Raw genomic sequence first — 17,794 nt, 5'->3', positions numbered from 1 at the left:
CAGTAGAGTGTAAAGAGCCGAAACCGGATTGTAGAGGGTCGAGAAGAGAGTTATCTGAGAGATAGTGGACCAGGTGTTCCAGGAGTTTAGAGATGAAGGGAATAATAGAGACAGGTCTATAGTTAGCGGTACAGTTTTGGTCAAGGGATGGCTTTTTAAGTAATGGATGTATAATGACATGCTTAAATGAGGAGTGAAAGATACTAAAAGAGAGAGAGGTTGAATATTTTTGTTGGGTGAGTGGTGACAGCAGTGTAAAGGGACTGGAGGAGATGTGACAGAATGGGCTCACAAGTGCAAATGGTAGGGCGAGAAGATGCAAGGAGCCTGATTACTACTTTTTCTGTGACCGACTCAAAATCAGAAAGTGAGCGAGATGTAGTAGGGGAGGGAGGACAGTGCATGGTATGAGTGGATTGGGAGATAATTTCCTGTCTGATAAGTGTTAAAAAAAATAACTCTTCCTTACTTTTTCAAGTAATAATACAGTGAGAATAGAAAAGGAAAGCAAAATTGAATTGTGTGGATAAAACAAAACTTATTTAATGTCCATTCAAAAGTGATTACAAAAATGAAGAATAAGTAAATTCATAAGTTCATAGCACACAAAATTAAATATTAGATTATCAAAGAGAAATCAAGCATTGATCTTACATATGGTCTTGTGATATGATATGGCCCATGTGGAGATTCCCAAGAAATGAGAGATCTGGCCCACTGGAGCTGGGTCTTTCCTTATATACTCTTTTGACCCATAGGCTTACATTGGTTACTATTTTTCTACCTCCTAACCACATAAGGTCATCTACCGCTATGTTCATAGCTCGTACCATATTAGCAGAACCTAGTAGCTTGCAGAATATGCATATTGGTTCTGTATATTACCTCATTCCATATTACCTAAATATATTTTGTTTGTTTGTGTTAGTTACAAGTAACTATAGTCAACCACTTATAGCTTCAATTTGACAAGTGTCCTCTAGCTTTGACATACAGAGAACAGATGTAAGCCAAGATCCCCAGAATAACTCAGTCACACACTACCTAGAGCTTCTGAAATGAACTCTGTATATACGTTAAGTAATCAATAATAATATTTTATTATTATTGTCATTAATATTTTACAATAAGGTCCTTTTTTCTTTGAAATAATTGGTCAGATCGGCAGCGTGGAGATCCGTGGTTGGGAACTGCACTCTTGGGTTGAGTAGGGAATGAAAAGTGTCAAAGAGAGTTTTCGGGTTGTGAGGTGATGAGGTTGTTGAAATAGGTTTGTTTGGAGAGGTGAAGGGCAGTGTTGTATGTTTTAGGCATGCATAAACTTATAATAGATGAAATCTTCAGGTAGATTGGATTTTCTCCACAGACATTCGGCGCACCTGGAGCACCGCTGTAGGAAACGTGTTTGCAACGTGTGCCACGTTGTCGCCATCTGTGCTGTATTGTTCTTTGTATAGGAGGTGCAGTTTCATCCAGGGCACTTTGCAGTGTTTTGTTGTCATGCCTCAGTGCAGAATCAGGACATGAGAGGGAGGAGATAGGGGCCAATGATGGCTTCAAATTCTTCATAAGTTTCTGGGTGTTAATGGCCTGTATATTTCTATAAGTGTGGAAAGTGGGGGTGACCTGAGAGGGATGGCAGTTCTTGATAGCGAATGAAAGCAGGTTGTGGTAAGAGAGCGGGAGAGGGGAGTTTGTGAAATCACCCACTGAGCAAAGTCAGGAGAAGGCCAAGTCAAGGGAGTTTCCGTCTTTATGCATAGGAGTATTAGTAAGCTGCGAAAGACTGAAAGAGGAGGTTAGAGATAAAGGTGAGTAGCAGATGGGAAGAGAGGAAAAGCAATGGGGATGTTGAAATCACCCATGAGGGTGGGGGTATTACAGGAGAGAAAATGTGGAAGCCAGCACGTGGCAAAGTGATCCAGGGACTGATGGTAGGGGCCCGGAGGAATACACCATCGCCTCTCGCATGGAGAAGAGGATGTAGAGTCTGACAGCATGGACCTCAAAGAAGAGAAGACAAGTGAGGGTACTTGAGAGATAACCTGAGAGGTACATTTGGGTGAAAGGAGCAGACCAATGCCTCCATCTGCTTTGTTGTCTGATCTTGGGGTATGAGAGAAGTGTAGTCAACCATATGAGATAGCAGCAGCAATGGTATCTGACTGCAGGATCCAGGTTTCAGTAAAAGCCAGAACGTTAACAGAATCAGAAAGGAAGAAGTCATGGATGAAGTAGAGTTTATAACACACTGAGCGAGAATTCCAAAGGGCACAATTAAAAGAGATAGCAGGCATTCAGGGAATAATCATGAGATTTGAGGGATTCCTGAGTGTAGCAGTTGAGGGGTTTGACTTGGCTCTCCCAACCCCATGTTATAGTATCTCCTGCGACTAGGAGAAGGAGGATAGAAAGAGTGAGCAGATGGATAAGTGATTTGTGAGAGCATGTCTTGTGTTGGATGGTGGGACTGAAAGGATCTGTGCTGTTTAGCAATGTGAAAAGAGCGTGAGTGCTATACACGGGAGAGGACGGAGGGGCCGATATGGATGGAGTGTGTGTGTGTGTGTATACAATGCCTACAAGTAGTATTCAACCCCCTGCAGATTTAGCAGGTTTAGTAAGATGCAAATAAGTTAGAGCCTTCAAACTTCAAACAAGAGCAGGATTTATTAACAGATGCATAAATCTTACAAACCAAAAAAGTTTTGTTGCTCAGTTAAATTTTTATAAATTTTAAACATAAAAGTGTGGGTCAATTATTATTCAACCCCTAGGTTTAATATTTTGTGGAATAACCTTTGTTTGCAATTACAGCTAATAATCGTCTTTTATAAGACCTGATCAGGCCGGCACAGGTCTCTGGAGTTATCTTGGCCCACTCCTCCATGCAGATCTTCTCCAAGTTATCTAGGTTCTTTGGGTGTCTCATGTGGACTTTAATCTTGAGCTTCTTCCACAAGTTTTCAATTGGGTTAAGGTCAGGAGACTGACTAGGCCACTGCAACACCTTGATTTTGTGCCTCTTGAACCAGGCCTTGGTTTTCTTGGCTGTATGCTTTGGGTCGTTGTCTTGTTGGAAGATGAAATGACGACCCATCTTAAGATCCTTGATGGAGGAGCGGAGGTTCTTGGCCAAAATCTCCAGGTAGGCCGTGCTATCCATCTTCCCATGGATGCGGACCAGATGGCCAGGCCCCTTGGCTGAGAAACAGCCCCACAGCATGATGCTGCCACCACCATGCTTGACTGTAGGGATGGTATTCTTGGGGTTGTATGCAGTGCCATCCAGTCTCCAAACGTCACGGGTGTGGTTGGCACCAAAGATCTCGATCTTGGTCTCATCAGACCAGAGAACCTTGAACCAGTCAGTCTCAGAGTCCTCCAAATGATCATGAGCAAACTGTAGACGAGCCTTGACATGACGCTTTGAAAGTAAAGGTACCTTACGGGCTCGTCTGGAACGGAGACCATTGCGGTGGAGTACGTTACTTATGGTATTGACTGAAACCAATGTCCCCACTGCCATGAGATCTTCCCGGAGCTCCTTCCTTGTTGTCCTTGGGTTAGCCTTGACTCTTCGGACAAGCCTGGCCTCGTCACGGGAGGAAACTTTCAAAGGCTGTCCAGGCCGTGGAAGGCTACCAGTAGTTCCATAAGCCTTCCACTTCCGGATGATGCTCCCAACAGTGGAGACAGGTAGGCCCAACTCCTTGGAAAGGGTTTTGTACCCCTTGCCAGCCTTGTGACCCTCCACGATCTTGTCTCTGATGGCCTTGGAATGCTCCTTTGTCTTTCCCATGTTGACCATGTATGAGTGCTGTTCACAAGTTTGGGGAGGGTCTTAAATAGTCAGAAAAGGCTGGAAAAAGAGATAATTAATCCAAACATGTGAAGCTCATTGTTCTTTGTGCCTGAACTACTTCTTAATACTTTAGGGGAACCAAACAGAATTTTGGTGGGTTGAGGGGTTGAATAATAAATGACCCTCTAAAAAAACTTTTCCCAATTTAAAAAAAAAATAAACAAAGAAATAACATTCTTTTTTGCTGCAGTGCATTTCACACTTCCAGGCTGATCTACAGTCCAAATGTCACAATGCCAAGTTAATTCCAAATGTGTAAACCTGCTAAATCTGCAGGGGGTTGAATACTACTTGTAGGCACTGTATGTGTATATACAGCTCTGGCAAAAATTAAGAGACCACCACATCAAAACCGTGTCATATGCAGCCGAATCTCCAGACCTGAATGCCATTGAAAACCTCGGGAATGTAATCATGAGGATGATGGACAGTCTCAAGCCTCAAACAAAGAAGAACTACATAAATTTTTGTGCCAGAAGCAGTGTGAAAGACTGGTGGAAAGCATGCCAATACGCATGAACTCTGTGATTAACCCCTTCATGACCTTGGGATTTTTCGTTTTTCCGTTTTTGTTTTTCACTCCCCTCCTTCCCAGAGCCATAACTTTTTTATTTTTCCGTCAATTTGGCCATGTGAGGGCTTATTTTTTGCGGGACGAGTTGTACTTTTGAACAACATCATTGGTTTTACCATGTCGTGTACTAGAAAACGGGAAAAAAATTCCAAGTGCGGTGAAATTGCAAAAAAAGTGCAATCCCACACTTGTTTTTTGCTTGGCTATTTTGCTAGGTTCACTAAATGCTAAAACTGACCTGCCATTATGATTCTCCCGGTCAGTACGAGTTCATAGACACCTAACAAGACTAGGTTATTTTTTACCTAAGTGGTGAAAAAAAATTCCAAACTTTGCTAAAAAAAAAAAAAAAATTGCGCCATTTTCCGATACTCGTAGCGTCTCCATTTTTTATGATCTGGGGTTGGTTGAGTGCTTATTTTTTGCGTGCCGAGCTGGCATTTTTAATGATACCATTTTGGTGCAGATACGTTTTTTTGATCGCCCGTTATTGCATTTTAATGCAATGTCGCGGCGACCAAAAAAAACGTAATTCTGGCGTTTCGATTTGTTTTCTCGTTACGCCATTTAGCGATCAGGTTAATGCTTTTTTTTTATTGATAGATTGGGCGATTCTGAACGCGGCAATACCGAATGTGTAGGTTTGATTTTTTTTTTTTTATTATTGATTTATTTTGATTGGGGCGAAAGGGGGGGGTGATTTAAACTTTTATGTTTTTTTTTTATTTTTTTTCACATTTTTTTTTACTTTTTTTTTTCACTTTTACCATACTTCAATAGCCTCCATGGGAGGCTAGAAGCAGGCACAACGCGATCGGCTCTGCTATGTAGCAGCGATCATAAGATCATAAGATCGCTGCTACACAGCAGAATTGCAGGTGTGCTGTGAGCGCCCACCACAGGGTGGCGCTCACAGCTGCCGAGGATCGGTAACCATAGAGGTCTCAAGGACCTCTATGGTTACCTTCCTGATGCATCGCCGACCCCCAATCATGTGCTCATTTCCGGCCGCCCGGCCGGATGCGGTAGTTAAATGCCGCTGTCTGCGTTTGACAGCGGCATTTAACTAGTTAATAGGCGCGGGCAGATCGCGATTCTGCCCGCGCCTATTGCGGGCACATGTCAGCTGTTCAAAACAGCTGACATGTCCCGGCTTTGATGCGGGCTCACCGCGGAGCCCTGCATCAAAGCAGGGGAGCTGACCTCAGACGGTATAGTACGTCCGAGGTCAGTAAGGGGTTAAAAATCATGGTTATTCCACAAAATATTGATTTCTGAATTGTTCCTCAGTTAAAACATTAGTATTGTTGTTTCTAAATGATTATGAACTTGTTTTATTTGCATTATTTGAGGTCTGAAAGCACTGTTTTTGTTTTTTTTTTCATTTCATTTTGACCATTTTTCTTTGTCAGAAAAAAAATACAGAATGTATTGCTTGGAAATTCCGAGACCTGTTGTCAGAAGTTTATAGAATAAAAGAATAATTTACATTTTACTCCATAATATACCTATAAAGAAAAAAAATCAGACAAACTGAACATTTTGCAGTGGTCTTTTATTTTTTGCCAGAGCCCTGTGTGTGTATATTTATATATACACTGTTCAAAAAAATAAAGAGAACACTTATATTCTGTTGTTTAACTCCAAGTAAATCAAACTTCTGTGAAATATAACTGTCCACTTAGGAAGCACCACTGTTTGATAATCAATGTCACATGCTGTTGTGCAAATGGAACAGACAACAGATAGAAATTATTGTCAATTATCAAGACACACTCAATAAAGGAGTGGTTCTGCAGGTGGGGACCACAGACCACATCTCAGTACCAATGCTTTCTGGCTGATGTTTTGGTCACTTTTGAATGTTGGTTGTGCTTTCACACTTGTGGTAGCATGAGACGGACTCTACAACCCACTCAGATAGTGCAGCTCATCCATGATGGCACATCAATGCGAGTTGTGGCAAGAAGGTTTGCTGTGTCTGTCAGCGTAGTGCCCAGAGGCTGGAGGTGCTACCAGGAGACAGGCTAGTACATCAGGAGACGTGGAGGGGGGCCGTAGGAGGGCAACAAACCAGCAGCAGGACCGCTACCTCAGCCTTTGCAAGGAGGAACAGGAGGAGCACTGCCATAGCCCTGCAAAATGACCTCCAGCAGGTCACAAATGTGTATGTGTCTGCACAAACGGTTAGAAACTGACTCCATGAGGATGGTCTGAGTGCCTGACGTCCACAGATGGGGGTTGTGCTCACAGCCAAAACACCGTGCAGGACGATTGGCATTTGTCACAGAACAGCAGGATTGGCAAATTTGCCACTGATGTGACAGTCTGGAGATGCCGCGGAGAGCGATCTGGTGCCTGCAACATCCTTGAGCATAACCGGTTTGGCAGTGGGTCAGAAATGGTGTGGGGTGGCATTGCTTTGGAGGGCCACACAGCCCTCCATGTGCACACCAGAGGTAGCCTGACTGCCATTAGGTGCAGAGATGAGATCCTCAGACCCTTTGTGAGACCATATGCTGGTGCAGTTAGCCCTGAGTTCCTCCTAATGCAGGACAATGCCAGACCTCATATGGCTGGAGTGTGTCAGCAGTTCCTGCAAGATGAAGGCATTGAAGCTATGGACTGTCCCTGCCCGTTCCCCAGACCTGAATCCGATTGAACACATATGGGACATCATGTCTCGCACCATCCACCAACGTCACGTTGCACCACAGACTGTCCAGGAGTTGGCAGATGCTTTAGTCCAGGTCTGGGAGGAGATTCCTCAGGAGACCATCTGCCGCCTCATCAGGATCATGCCTGGGCATGGGACGTTGCAGGGAGGTCATACAGGCACGAGGAGGCCACATACACTACTGAGCATCATTTCCTTGTCTTGAGGAATTTTCACTGAAGTTGGATCAGCCTGTAATTTGATTTTCCACTTTGATTTTGAGTATCATTCCAAATCCAGACCTCCATGGGATATTCATTTTGATTTACATTGATCATTTTTATGTTTTATTGTTCTCAACACTTTCCACTATATAATGAATAAAGATTTGCAACTGAAATATTTCATTCAGTGATATCTAGGATGTGGTATTTTAGTGTTCCCTTTATTTTTTTGAGCAGTATATATAATATGTGTGTGTGTGTATTGAAGAATATTTCCTTGGAAGAATATGGGTAAATGACAGAGTAATTCTCTATGTCAGAGTTCATGTTAAAATCGTATTGCATTCAAATAGCAATCACATGGCATTCGAATGTCAATCGGATGCTAGGTGTGAAAAATCGGATTGTACTCGCATTGCACTTGCATGACACTAGTCCTACTTTTCTGGACTGAAATCGGAACTTTTTTCACGGTATTGGGTACAAGCCCTTAACACCTAATCCCCTGAAGCCATTGTCCCCTGTAATCAAACAAAAATAAAAGATAACAATATCTCTCACCTGTCCAAAATTGAAAGAATCGAGTTACCAACGCTGTAATCCATCTGTGCGACATTTGCTCATAATAATAATAATAATATAATAATCTTTATATAGCGTCAACATATTCCGCAGCGCTTTACAATTCAAAAGTTCATATACAGCAATCATAACAAAGTTAATGATAATACAGTAATTAATGAAAAGATACTGATGACCCTGCAATCAGGTTGGGGTGACACAAAGTACAGGGGCATATTTACAGTGATGGTCCAGCCATCTTGAGGTATTGGGGGTGGATAATGGTTGGATGAGTTATTCACCAGCCAACATTTGTAGTTCTTTTGGGTGCGATGGAGTTTGATAGAGGGTTATGAGTAGTGTTGAGCGATACCGTCCGATACTTGAAAGTATCGGTATCGGATAGTATCGGCCGATACCCGAAAAGTATCGGATATCGCCGATAGCGATACCCAATACCAATACAAATCAATGGGACACCAAGTATCGGAAGGTATCCTGATGGTTCCCAGGGTCTGAAGGAGAGGAAACTCTCCTTCAGGCCCTGGGATCCATATTAATGTGTAAAATAAAGAATTAAAATAAAAAATATTGATATACTCACCTGTCCGGAGGCCCCTGCACCTTACCGCTGTTAACCGGCAGCTTCCGTTGCTTAAAATGAGCGCGTTTAGGGCCTTCCATGACGTCACGGCTTCTGATTGGTCGCGTCCCGCTCATGTGACCGCCACGCGACCAATCACAAGCCGTGACGTCATTCTCAGGTCCTAAATTCCTAATTCTATCGGATCTCGGTATCGGAATTCCGATACCGCAAGTATCGGCCGATACCCGATACTTGCGGTATCGGAATGCTCAACACTAGTTATGAGGCAACCGCTTCCGCTGAAGAGCTGGGGAAAATGACTCCCTGCAGTGAGAGTGGGCCTATTAACTTTGCTGACCTCAGTGAGATCATCGCAGTTCACCATGAGAAATCAGAGTGCAACCAGTCATTCTACCCAGCTTTTCAACATGATCGGTCACCTCAGGTCACCTCTTATGCTGATGAGCAAATGTCGCACAGATGAATTACGGCATGGGACACTTTGGATTCTTTCAGTTTTGGACAGGTGAGGGATATTGTTGTTTTTTCATTTTTGTTTCTTTACAGAGGACAAAGGCTTCAGGGGATTAGGTGTTAAGGTGAGTGTAACGTGACTTTTTTTATTTTATACTTAATTTTACTTCATGTAGACAGCTCATGCTGATCATTGGCAGAGCAGGGTACAATGATATGAGCTGTCTTCAACATCTGGAGCCAGGGATCAGCGCCAACAGTACCGCTGATTCCCAGGTGCTGGTACCTGTCACACGGATGACCCACTGATGTCATCCGTGGGTCATCAGTGTGCATGTGTGCGAGACGCTTTGTATACCATGCTGCTGCTAAAAAACAGTCAGCGTGTCTTGGCCACAGATACACGGTCCGTGGAACCCACTGACATGTGTACAGATCCATTCACTTGAATGGTTCTATGTGTTGATGTGTCTCCGGTACATATGAAATCTGTCACCACATACCGGAGATACTGACGTGTGAAGGAGGCCTTAAGGGGGTACTCCCATTTTCAAGATCCTATCCTAAAATATAGTAGGTATAATAATAATAATAATAGCAAATACCTCCAAATAGAAATGTGGTAAAGTTTTCCTGATTCTCTGTCGCTTACCCCATGTCAAGGGCATTGCAGAAGCTTAGGTATCCATGGTTATGACCACTAGCCGCTAACAGTCACTATATCAGTGGTAGTAACCATGGTTACCTAAGCTAATGCAATGCCCTGCACATGGGGTGACCAACATAGCAAGTCAGAAGAACTATACATATTTCTTAATATTATTATTACACCTGTTAGGATAGTTGATCAGAGATGGGAATATCCCTTTAAGATTCTTGCATGTTTTTATGGTGCATACTTTTGTCTGTTGCTTTAGATTGTAATGTAATAAAGCTTATTTTTAATCTTCCCTTTATTGCTTCAAACTTTTCTGCGTTTGTGTATTATGTTTGTCGATTGTGCTTTAGAGGTTCAGTACCATGGGATTTGTGAACAGGTGGCTCACCACTGTCTTAGGTTATAGTATCATTATACTTTGAGTTGTATAGAATTATGTATATAGAAATGATGTAAAATATAAGGCATTGATGTTGAAAAATAATAAAATCTATTTTATACTTGGCAGATGACTGTGGTGTCAAACCAGATACGTATGAAAAGCATGCCATTATTCCAGCAATAACTCCAGCCCTTCGGAGCAAAAATCAATCATCGGAGCCTTTTCAATCAGTCACCTATTTGGATTCATCACAAATCACAGAGAATAAACCATTTTCCTGTTCAGAATGTGGGAAATATTTTAAACATAAATCTAAATTGCTGACACATGAGAGAATTCACACAGGAGAAAAGCCATTTTCATGTTCAGAATGTGGGAAATGTTTTAACCGTAAGTCAAATTTGCTTACACATTACAGAAGTCACACAGGGGAGAAGCCTTTTTCATGTTCAGAATGTGGGAAATGTTTTACCAAGAAACCTGATCTTCTTAGCCATCAAAGAATTCACACAGGTGAGAAGCCATATTCATGTCCAGAATGTGGGAAATGTTTCAACCAAAAGTCAAATTTGCTGACACATTACAGAAGTCACACAGGGGAGAAGCCATATTCATGTTCAGAATGTGGGAAAAGTTTTGTCAAGAGATCAGATCTTCTTAAACATCAAAGAATCCACACAGGAGAGAAACCATATCCATGTCCAGAATGTGGGAAATGTTTTATGCAGAGATCAGATCTTCTTAAACATCAAAGAATCCACACAGGAGAGAAGCCATATTCATGTCCAGAATGTGGGAAATGTTTCAACCAGAAAGTACATTACCTTATGCATCAGCGAACTCACACAGGGGAGAAGCTATTTTCATGTTCAGAATGTGGGAAATGTTTTAACTACGAATCAGATCTTCTTAAACATCAGATAATTCACACAGGAGAGAAGCCATTTTCATGTCCAGAATGTGGGAAATGTTATAGTACGAGTTCAAAACTTGTTGCACATCAGAGAACTCACACAGGGTAGAAACCATTTTTTATGTTAAGATTGTGGGAAATGTTATTCCTGGGAATCATATCTCCTTCATCATCTAAAAACTCACGTAGAGTGTGAAGGAAATAAATAATAAAAGAAATCAATCAGGCAGTAAAGTTACATTTAGTTGACAAAGGGGTGAAACTGGATATAGCAGTATTGTAAGCACAAAGGGGCTTTTGCTGGAGGTAGGTGTCAATCCTGGAACCTTAGCTCCTGGATTCTCAGCTTAGAGGGGAGATAGCAAATGGTCTGTACTAGAAAGAATATCTCCTATTGTCCATGTGGGAAGAGACAGGTATTTGAAAGGGCAGAACTTGGCTCATTATTCATTTGTAGACAGCATGGTTTAACCCCTTTCCTACTTGCGCTGTATATATGCTGCGCCACAGGAGCTGTGTTCCCGCAAACCGCCATATAGATATGGTGCTGTGATCAGCTAGATCAGTGATCTGTCATTATACAGTTTATGTCCCATGCTGGAACAATGTAAAAGTAAAAAAAAAAGTTAATAAATTGTAAAAAAAAAAAAAAAGTTTTAAAAATCACAAAATAAAGAAAAAATATTAATCCAATAAATATATTTATGTTTAAAATAAAAAGAACACATTTGGTATCGCCCCTTCTGGAATGACCGATCTATAAAACTGTCCCACTAGTCCCTATAAAACTGTCCGGCTGTCCCCTTCAGTGAGCACCGTAAAAACAAACAAAAAACCCAAGGCAATAAACTATGCTTTATCATCAGATTGCTGAACAAAAAGTGGAAAAATACACAATAAAAAACCCAATCTACATAAAAATTGTATAGCTGAAAGCATCATCTTGTCTTGCAAAGAACAAGCCGCCATAGGGGTCCGTCAGCAGAAAAATAAAAAAGTTATAGCTCTCATAATAAAGCAATTCTTTTTTGTATAAAATAGCTTTTATTGTGTAAAAGCACTAAAGTATAAAAAAATATAAATGAGGTATCGCTGTAATCGCACTGACCGAAGAATGAAATTATCAATTTTACTACATTTGGAATGGCATAAAAAGAATAAAATATTAATAATATACAAATTACTTGTTTTTTGTTCATTCTACCTCCCAAAAATCGGAATAAAAAGCGATAAAAGAAGTCATGTCTGAAATTTATACCAGTAAATGTCAACTTGTCCTGCAAAAGACAAGCCCTCACATGACTCTGTCATCAAAACTATGGAAAAATTATAGCTCTCAAAATATGACGCTGCAGTTTTTGTAATAAAAAGCATCTCTCAGTGTGTGACAGCAGACAAACATAAAAAAAAATGTAATCTGGTGTGACGATACAGCATTTTATCTTAATTATCCACATGTCTATTTTCTGTAAACCAGGAGAAATAGACTTTTGTTAGTGATGAGCGAATATACTCATTACTGGAGATTTCCCGAGCACGCTTGGGCGTCCTCCGAGTATTTTTTAGTGCTTGGAGATTTAGTTTTCATCATCTCAGCTGAATGATTTACATCTGTTAGCCAGCATAAGTGCATGTGAGGGTTGCCTGGTTGCTGGGGAACCCCCACATGTACTTATGCTGGCTAAGAGATGTAAATCATTCAGCTTCGGCGATGAAAACTAAATCTCCGAACACTAAAAAATACTCGGAGGACCCCCGAGCGTGCTCGTGAAATCTTGAGTAACGAGTATATTCGCTCATCACTAACTATTATCTATATGTTGAGTTTTGCATTTATGCGTTTGTTCTTCAGTTGGTCAAGAACCATACAATGTTGTCATTTTAGTCTTAAGCGTTGATTTTTGGTAATTTTGAATAGCTTTTTGCCTCTTATATCCGCTCCTACAACTTACAGTGGGTACGGAAAGTATTCAGACCCCTTTAAATGTTAAAAGTTCACTTTTTCTCATTAATGTACATTCTGCACACCATCTTGACTGAGAAAAACAGAAATGTAGACATTTTTGCATATTTATGAAAAAAGGAAAAATAAAAATATCACATGGTCATAAGTATTCAGACCCTTTGCTCAGGCACTCATATTTAAGTCACATGCTGTCCATTTCCTTGTGATCCTCCTTGAGATGGTTCTACTCCATCATTGGAGTCCAGCTGTGTTTATTTAAACTGATAGGACTTGATTTGGAAAGGCCACCTGTCTATATAAGACCTCACAGGTCACAGTGCATGTCAGACCAAATGAGAATCATGAGGTCAAAGGAACTGGCCAAGGAGATCAGAGACAGAAACTGGGGAAACTGTATTAACACCCAATGACCTGAAAGGAAAAAAGTTTTAATCTGAGGGAAACCAGATCTGCCACAAATCCAAAAATGGATCGTGACACAAAGGAGATTCAGGGACAGCCACCGAGAACCGTGGGTGCTAATCTCGTGTTATCTGTAGGGTACCAACTTCCGCTGACAGGCAGTTTCAATCAGGCTAAAGTGTTAGGGTCAATTAGTCAGCACAGTTGCCTGTATGTTGATTGTGTCTATTTCATGGTTTTAAAGTGATCAATAAAAGGTTGTTTTATCTGTAATATCATTGGGATATAAGGTTATTTTTGTTGTTTTTCTTGATTATCTTTTTACCTTATGTGAAAAATTTTCTTCAGAGGTAAAGAAGAACTCCAAGATCACTGGTGCTAAGCTCCAGAGATGCAGTAGGGAGATGGGAGAAAGTTCCACAAAGTCAACTATCACTACAGCCCTCCACCAGTCGGGCCTTTATGGCAGAGTGGCCCTACGGAAGCTTCTCCTCAGTGCAAGACATATGAAAACCCACATAGTTTGCTAAAAAACATATGAAGGACTTCCAGGCTATGAAATTAAGATTCTCTGGTCTGATGAGGCGAAGAAAGACTTTTTTGGTGATAATTCTAAGTGGTATGTGTGGAGAAAACCAGGCACTGCTCATCACATGGCCAATACAATCCCAACAGTGAAACATGGTGGTGGCAGCATCATGCTATGGGGGTGTTTTTCAGGGACAGGATGACTGGTTGCCATTGAAGGAAACATGAATGCAGCCAAGTACAGAGATGTCCTGGATGAAAACCTCTTCCAGAGTGCTCTGGCTCTCAGACTTGGCTGAAGGTTCACCTTCCAACAAGACAATGACCCTAAGTACACAGCTAAAATAACAAAGGAGTGGCTTCAGAACAACTCGGTGACCATTCTTGACTGGCCCAGCCATAGCCCTGACCTAAACCCAATTGAGCATCTCTGGAGAGACCTGAAAATGGCTGTCCACCAACATTCACCTTCCAAACTGACGGAACTGGAGAGGATCTGCAAGGAAGAATGGCAGAGAATCCCAAATCCAGGTGTGAAAAACTTGTTGCATCAATCCCACAAAGACTCATGGCTGTACTAGCTCAAAAGGGTGATTCTACTCAATACTGAGCAAAGGGTCTGAATATTATCGCCACAAAAAAACTAAAGAAAAAACCCTCTAAAATATACCTCTTATTAATATAGTTAAAATGATCACTAGGGTGAATATAGTGGCTCTCAAATATACATAAAAAAGTCAAATGACTACTATTTTGTAGCAAGGGGACTAATCTCACCCTAGTGGGCCCTAACAGAGGCCCTACCTATCTGCGTAGGTTGGCACCCTAGTTGTTGATGATGTGGCACCCCTGCTCAACGTGAGTGTCCCTAGAGTCCCTATAACACCCTAAAAGACATACCAAAAAAGGGGACACTCAGAAAAACGCACACACACAAAAGACCAAAAGAAACCCCTAGTGGGGAGACGAAGGGTCTGAATACTTATGACCATGGAATATTTCAGTTTTTCTTTTTTAATAAATTTGCAAAAATTTCTACATTTTTTTTTTTTTCAGTCAAGATGGGGTGCAGAGTGTACATTAATAAGAAAAAAGCGAACTTGTTTGAATTTACGAAATGGCTGCAATAAAACAAAGAGTGAAAAATTTAAAGGGGTCTGAATATTTTCCATACCCACTGTATTGTCTGTTATCTTTAGAAGACAGTGATGTAGGGTAATTGAACAATGAATTAACTATGCAAATTAATTAAGTAGTCAAGCAATGCGAGTTAACCTCATCACATCTTCCTCTTGACCTCTGGATACTGGCTTAAAGGACAACAATTGTGAGCTTTATAAGTGGAATATGCCTCTTAACAGTATTCATCCAGACAGCCAAGACATCCAGAGAGACAAGAGATCCAAAGAACCAGAGACTCTTTAGAAAACCTCAGCCAGGAACACTCTACAGGATAGCTGCCAGATCATGGCTCCATCATGAAGGAAACAGATTTTACATAGTGCCAATTTAAGTGACCACGGCCCCCCATGGAAAATGCTGTAAGGTCCGTTGTTCACTGTTGTGAACTCTGTTCTTGGGCTCCCTCTTGTGGTCACGAGTGGTACCGAGTGAGTGCTGTCTTTGGGCTCCCTCTGGTGGCTCTTTTTGTCTTTCTGCGGGTCTGTGGCAGGGATCAGCTGTCTCGTCATCTGCTAGTTGGTTCCCTATTTAGCTCACCTGGACTTTCAGTTGTTGCCTGCTGTCAATGTATTCAGTGCTATTCTGATTTCTCCTGCCTACATTCGTTATCAGTCTCTCCAAGAGAAGCTAAGTTTCTGTTTGTTCATATTTTGCTCATCTGCATTCTATATGTTTCTTGTTTATGATGAGTTCTGTCCAGCTTGCTAATATGTGATTCCTTGCTTGCTGGTAGCTCTAGGGGGCTGAGTTTCTCCCCTCACACCGTTAGTTGGTGTGGGGGTTCTTGAACTCTCAGCGTGGATATTTTGCATAGGGTTTTTTACTGACCGCATAGTTTCCTATCTATCTTCTGCTATCTAGTGATTAGCGGGCCTCATTTGCTAAATCTGTTTCATTTCTACGTTTGTATTTTCCCCTTAACTCACCGTTATTATTTGTGGGGGGCTTTCTATATCTTTGGGGTATTTTCTCTGAGGCAAGTGAGGTCTTGCTTTCTCTCTTTAGGGGTAGCTAGTTTCTCAGGCCGTGAAGAGACGTCTAGGAAATTTCAGGAAACGTTCCACGGCTACTTTTAGTGTGTATTGGATAGGATCAGGATTGCGGTCAGTCCAGTTACCACCTCCCTAGAGCTCGTTCTATGTTCAGTTACTTAGCTGGTCAGATCTGCGATCCTCAGCCACTAAGGATCATAACAGTACAGCAGGCCAAAAGTGTTTAATGCATCTCAGAAGCGGGATAGGAGAAGTCCGGAGTGCATATATAGATATTTTTTTTTCCTTTGCTGCAGTTTGTCCAGCTTCTCTCTTCCCCTTAATCTCTGGGTGGCTCTGAGTTCAGCTGCAGACATGGATATTCAGAGTCTGACTTCTAGTATGGATCATCTTGCTGCAAGGGTTCAAAGCATTCAGGATTTTGTTGTTCACAGTCCTATGTCAGAGCCAAAAATTCCCATTCCTGAGTTATTTTCTGGAGATAGATCTAGGTTTCTGAATTTTAAGAATAATTGTAAATTATTTCTTTCTTTGAGACCTCGTTCCTCTGGTGATTCCGCTCAGCAAGTTAAAATAATTATCTCCTTATTACGTGGCGACCCTCAAGATTGGGCATTCTCCCTGGCGCCAGGAGACCCTGCATTGCTGAATGTAGATGCATTTTTTCTGGCGCTTGGAGTGCTTTATGAGGAACCTAATCTTGAGAACCAGGCAGAAAAGGCTTTACTGGCTCTTTTTCAGGGTCAGGATGAAGCAGAGGTGTATTGTCAAAAATTTAGGAAATGGTCGGTGCTTACTCAATGGAATGAGTGTGCTTTGGCTGCAAATTTCAGAAAAGGTCTTTCTGAAGCCATTAAGAATGTCATGGTGGGATTCCCCACGCCTGCAGGTCTAAATGAGTCAATGGCTTTGGCCATTCAGATTGATCGGCGTTTGCGGGAGCGCAAATCTGCGCACCATCTGGCGGTGTTTTCTGAACAGAAACCTGGGTCTATGCAATGTGACAGAATTCTGACCAGAATTGAACGGCAAAATCATAGACGTCAAAATGGGTTGTGCTTTTACTGTGGTCATTCTGCTCATGTTATCTCACCATGCTCTAAGCGCCTAAAAAAAATCGCTGAATCTGTCACCGTTGGTACTATACAGCCTAAATTCATTTTGTCTGTTACTTTAATTTGCTCTCTGTCATCCTACTCTGTTATGGCTTTTGTGGATTCAGGTGCTGCCCTGAATCTGATGGATTTGTCATTTGCCAGGCGCTGTGGTTTTATTTTGGAGCCTTTAAAAATCCCTATTCCACTAAGGGGAATTGATGCTACACCATTGGCTAAGAATAAACCTCAGTACTGGACTCAAGTGACCATGTGCATGGCTCCTGTACATCAGGAGGTGATTCGTTTTCTTGTGCTGCATAATTTGCATGATGTTGTCGTGTTGGGTCTGCCATGGTTGCAGATTCACAATCCAGTCCTGGATTGGAAAGCTATGTCTGTGTCAAGTTGGGGTTGCCAGGGAGTTCATGGCGACGCACCTTTGGTGTCGATTGCTTCTTCCACTCCTTCTGAAGTCCCTGAGTTTTTGTCGGACTACCAGGATGTATTTGATGAGCCCAGATCCAGTGCCCTACCTCCTCATAGGGATTGTGATTGTGCTATAAATTTGATTCCTGGTAGTAAGTTCCCTAAGGGACGACTTTTTAATTTGTCTGTGCCAGAGCATGCCGCTATGTGGAGTTATATAAAGGAGTCTTTGGAGAAGGGACATATTCGCCCGTCCTCCTCCCCTCTTGGTGCAGGATTCTTTTTTGTGGCCAAGAAGGATGGTTCTC

The 17,794-nt window shown here is 41.7% G+C and overlaps 1 protein-coding gene across 1 annotated transcript in view; it reads left to right on the top strand.

Moving 5' to 3' along the window:
- The window catches only part of LOC143768033 (uncharacterized), a 33,648-nt gene extending 21,523 nt beyond the window's left edge, over positions 1 to 12,125 (top strand). Inside the window, exon 6 of the mRNA XM_077256686.1 lies at positions 10,107 to 12,125. Within this exon, the coding sequence (XP_077112801.1) occupies positions 10,107 to 11,002 (896 nt within the window). The 3' untranslated portion in view covers positions 11,003 to 12,125. The remainder of the gene's footprint in view (positions 1 to 10,106) is intronic.
- The last annotated feature ends 5,669 nt before the right edge of the window (positions 12,126 to 17,794 follow it).

Source organism: Ranitomeya variabilis, chromosome 4 (genome assembly GCF_051348905.1).
Source record: "Ranitomeya variabilis isolate aRanVar5 chromosome 4, aRanVar5.hap1, whole genome shotgun sequence".
NCBI lineage: Eukaryota > Metazoa > Chordata > Amphibia > Anura > Dendrobatidae > Ranitomeya > Ranitomeya variabilis.
The sequence above is the reverse complement of the archived record's forward strand: the minus strand, read 5'-3'. Positions and strand labels throughout refer to the sequence as shown.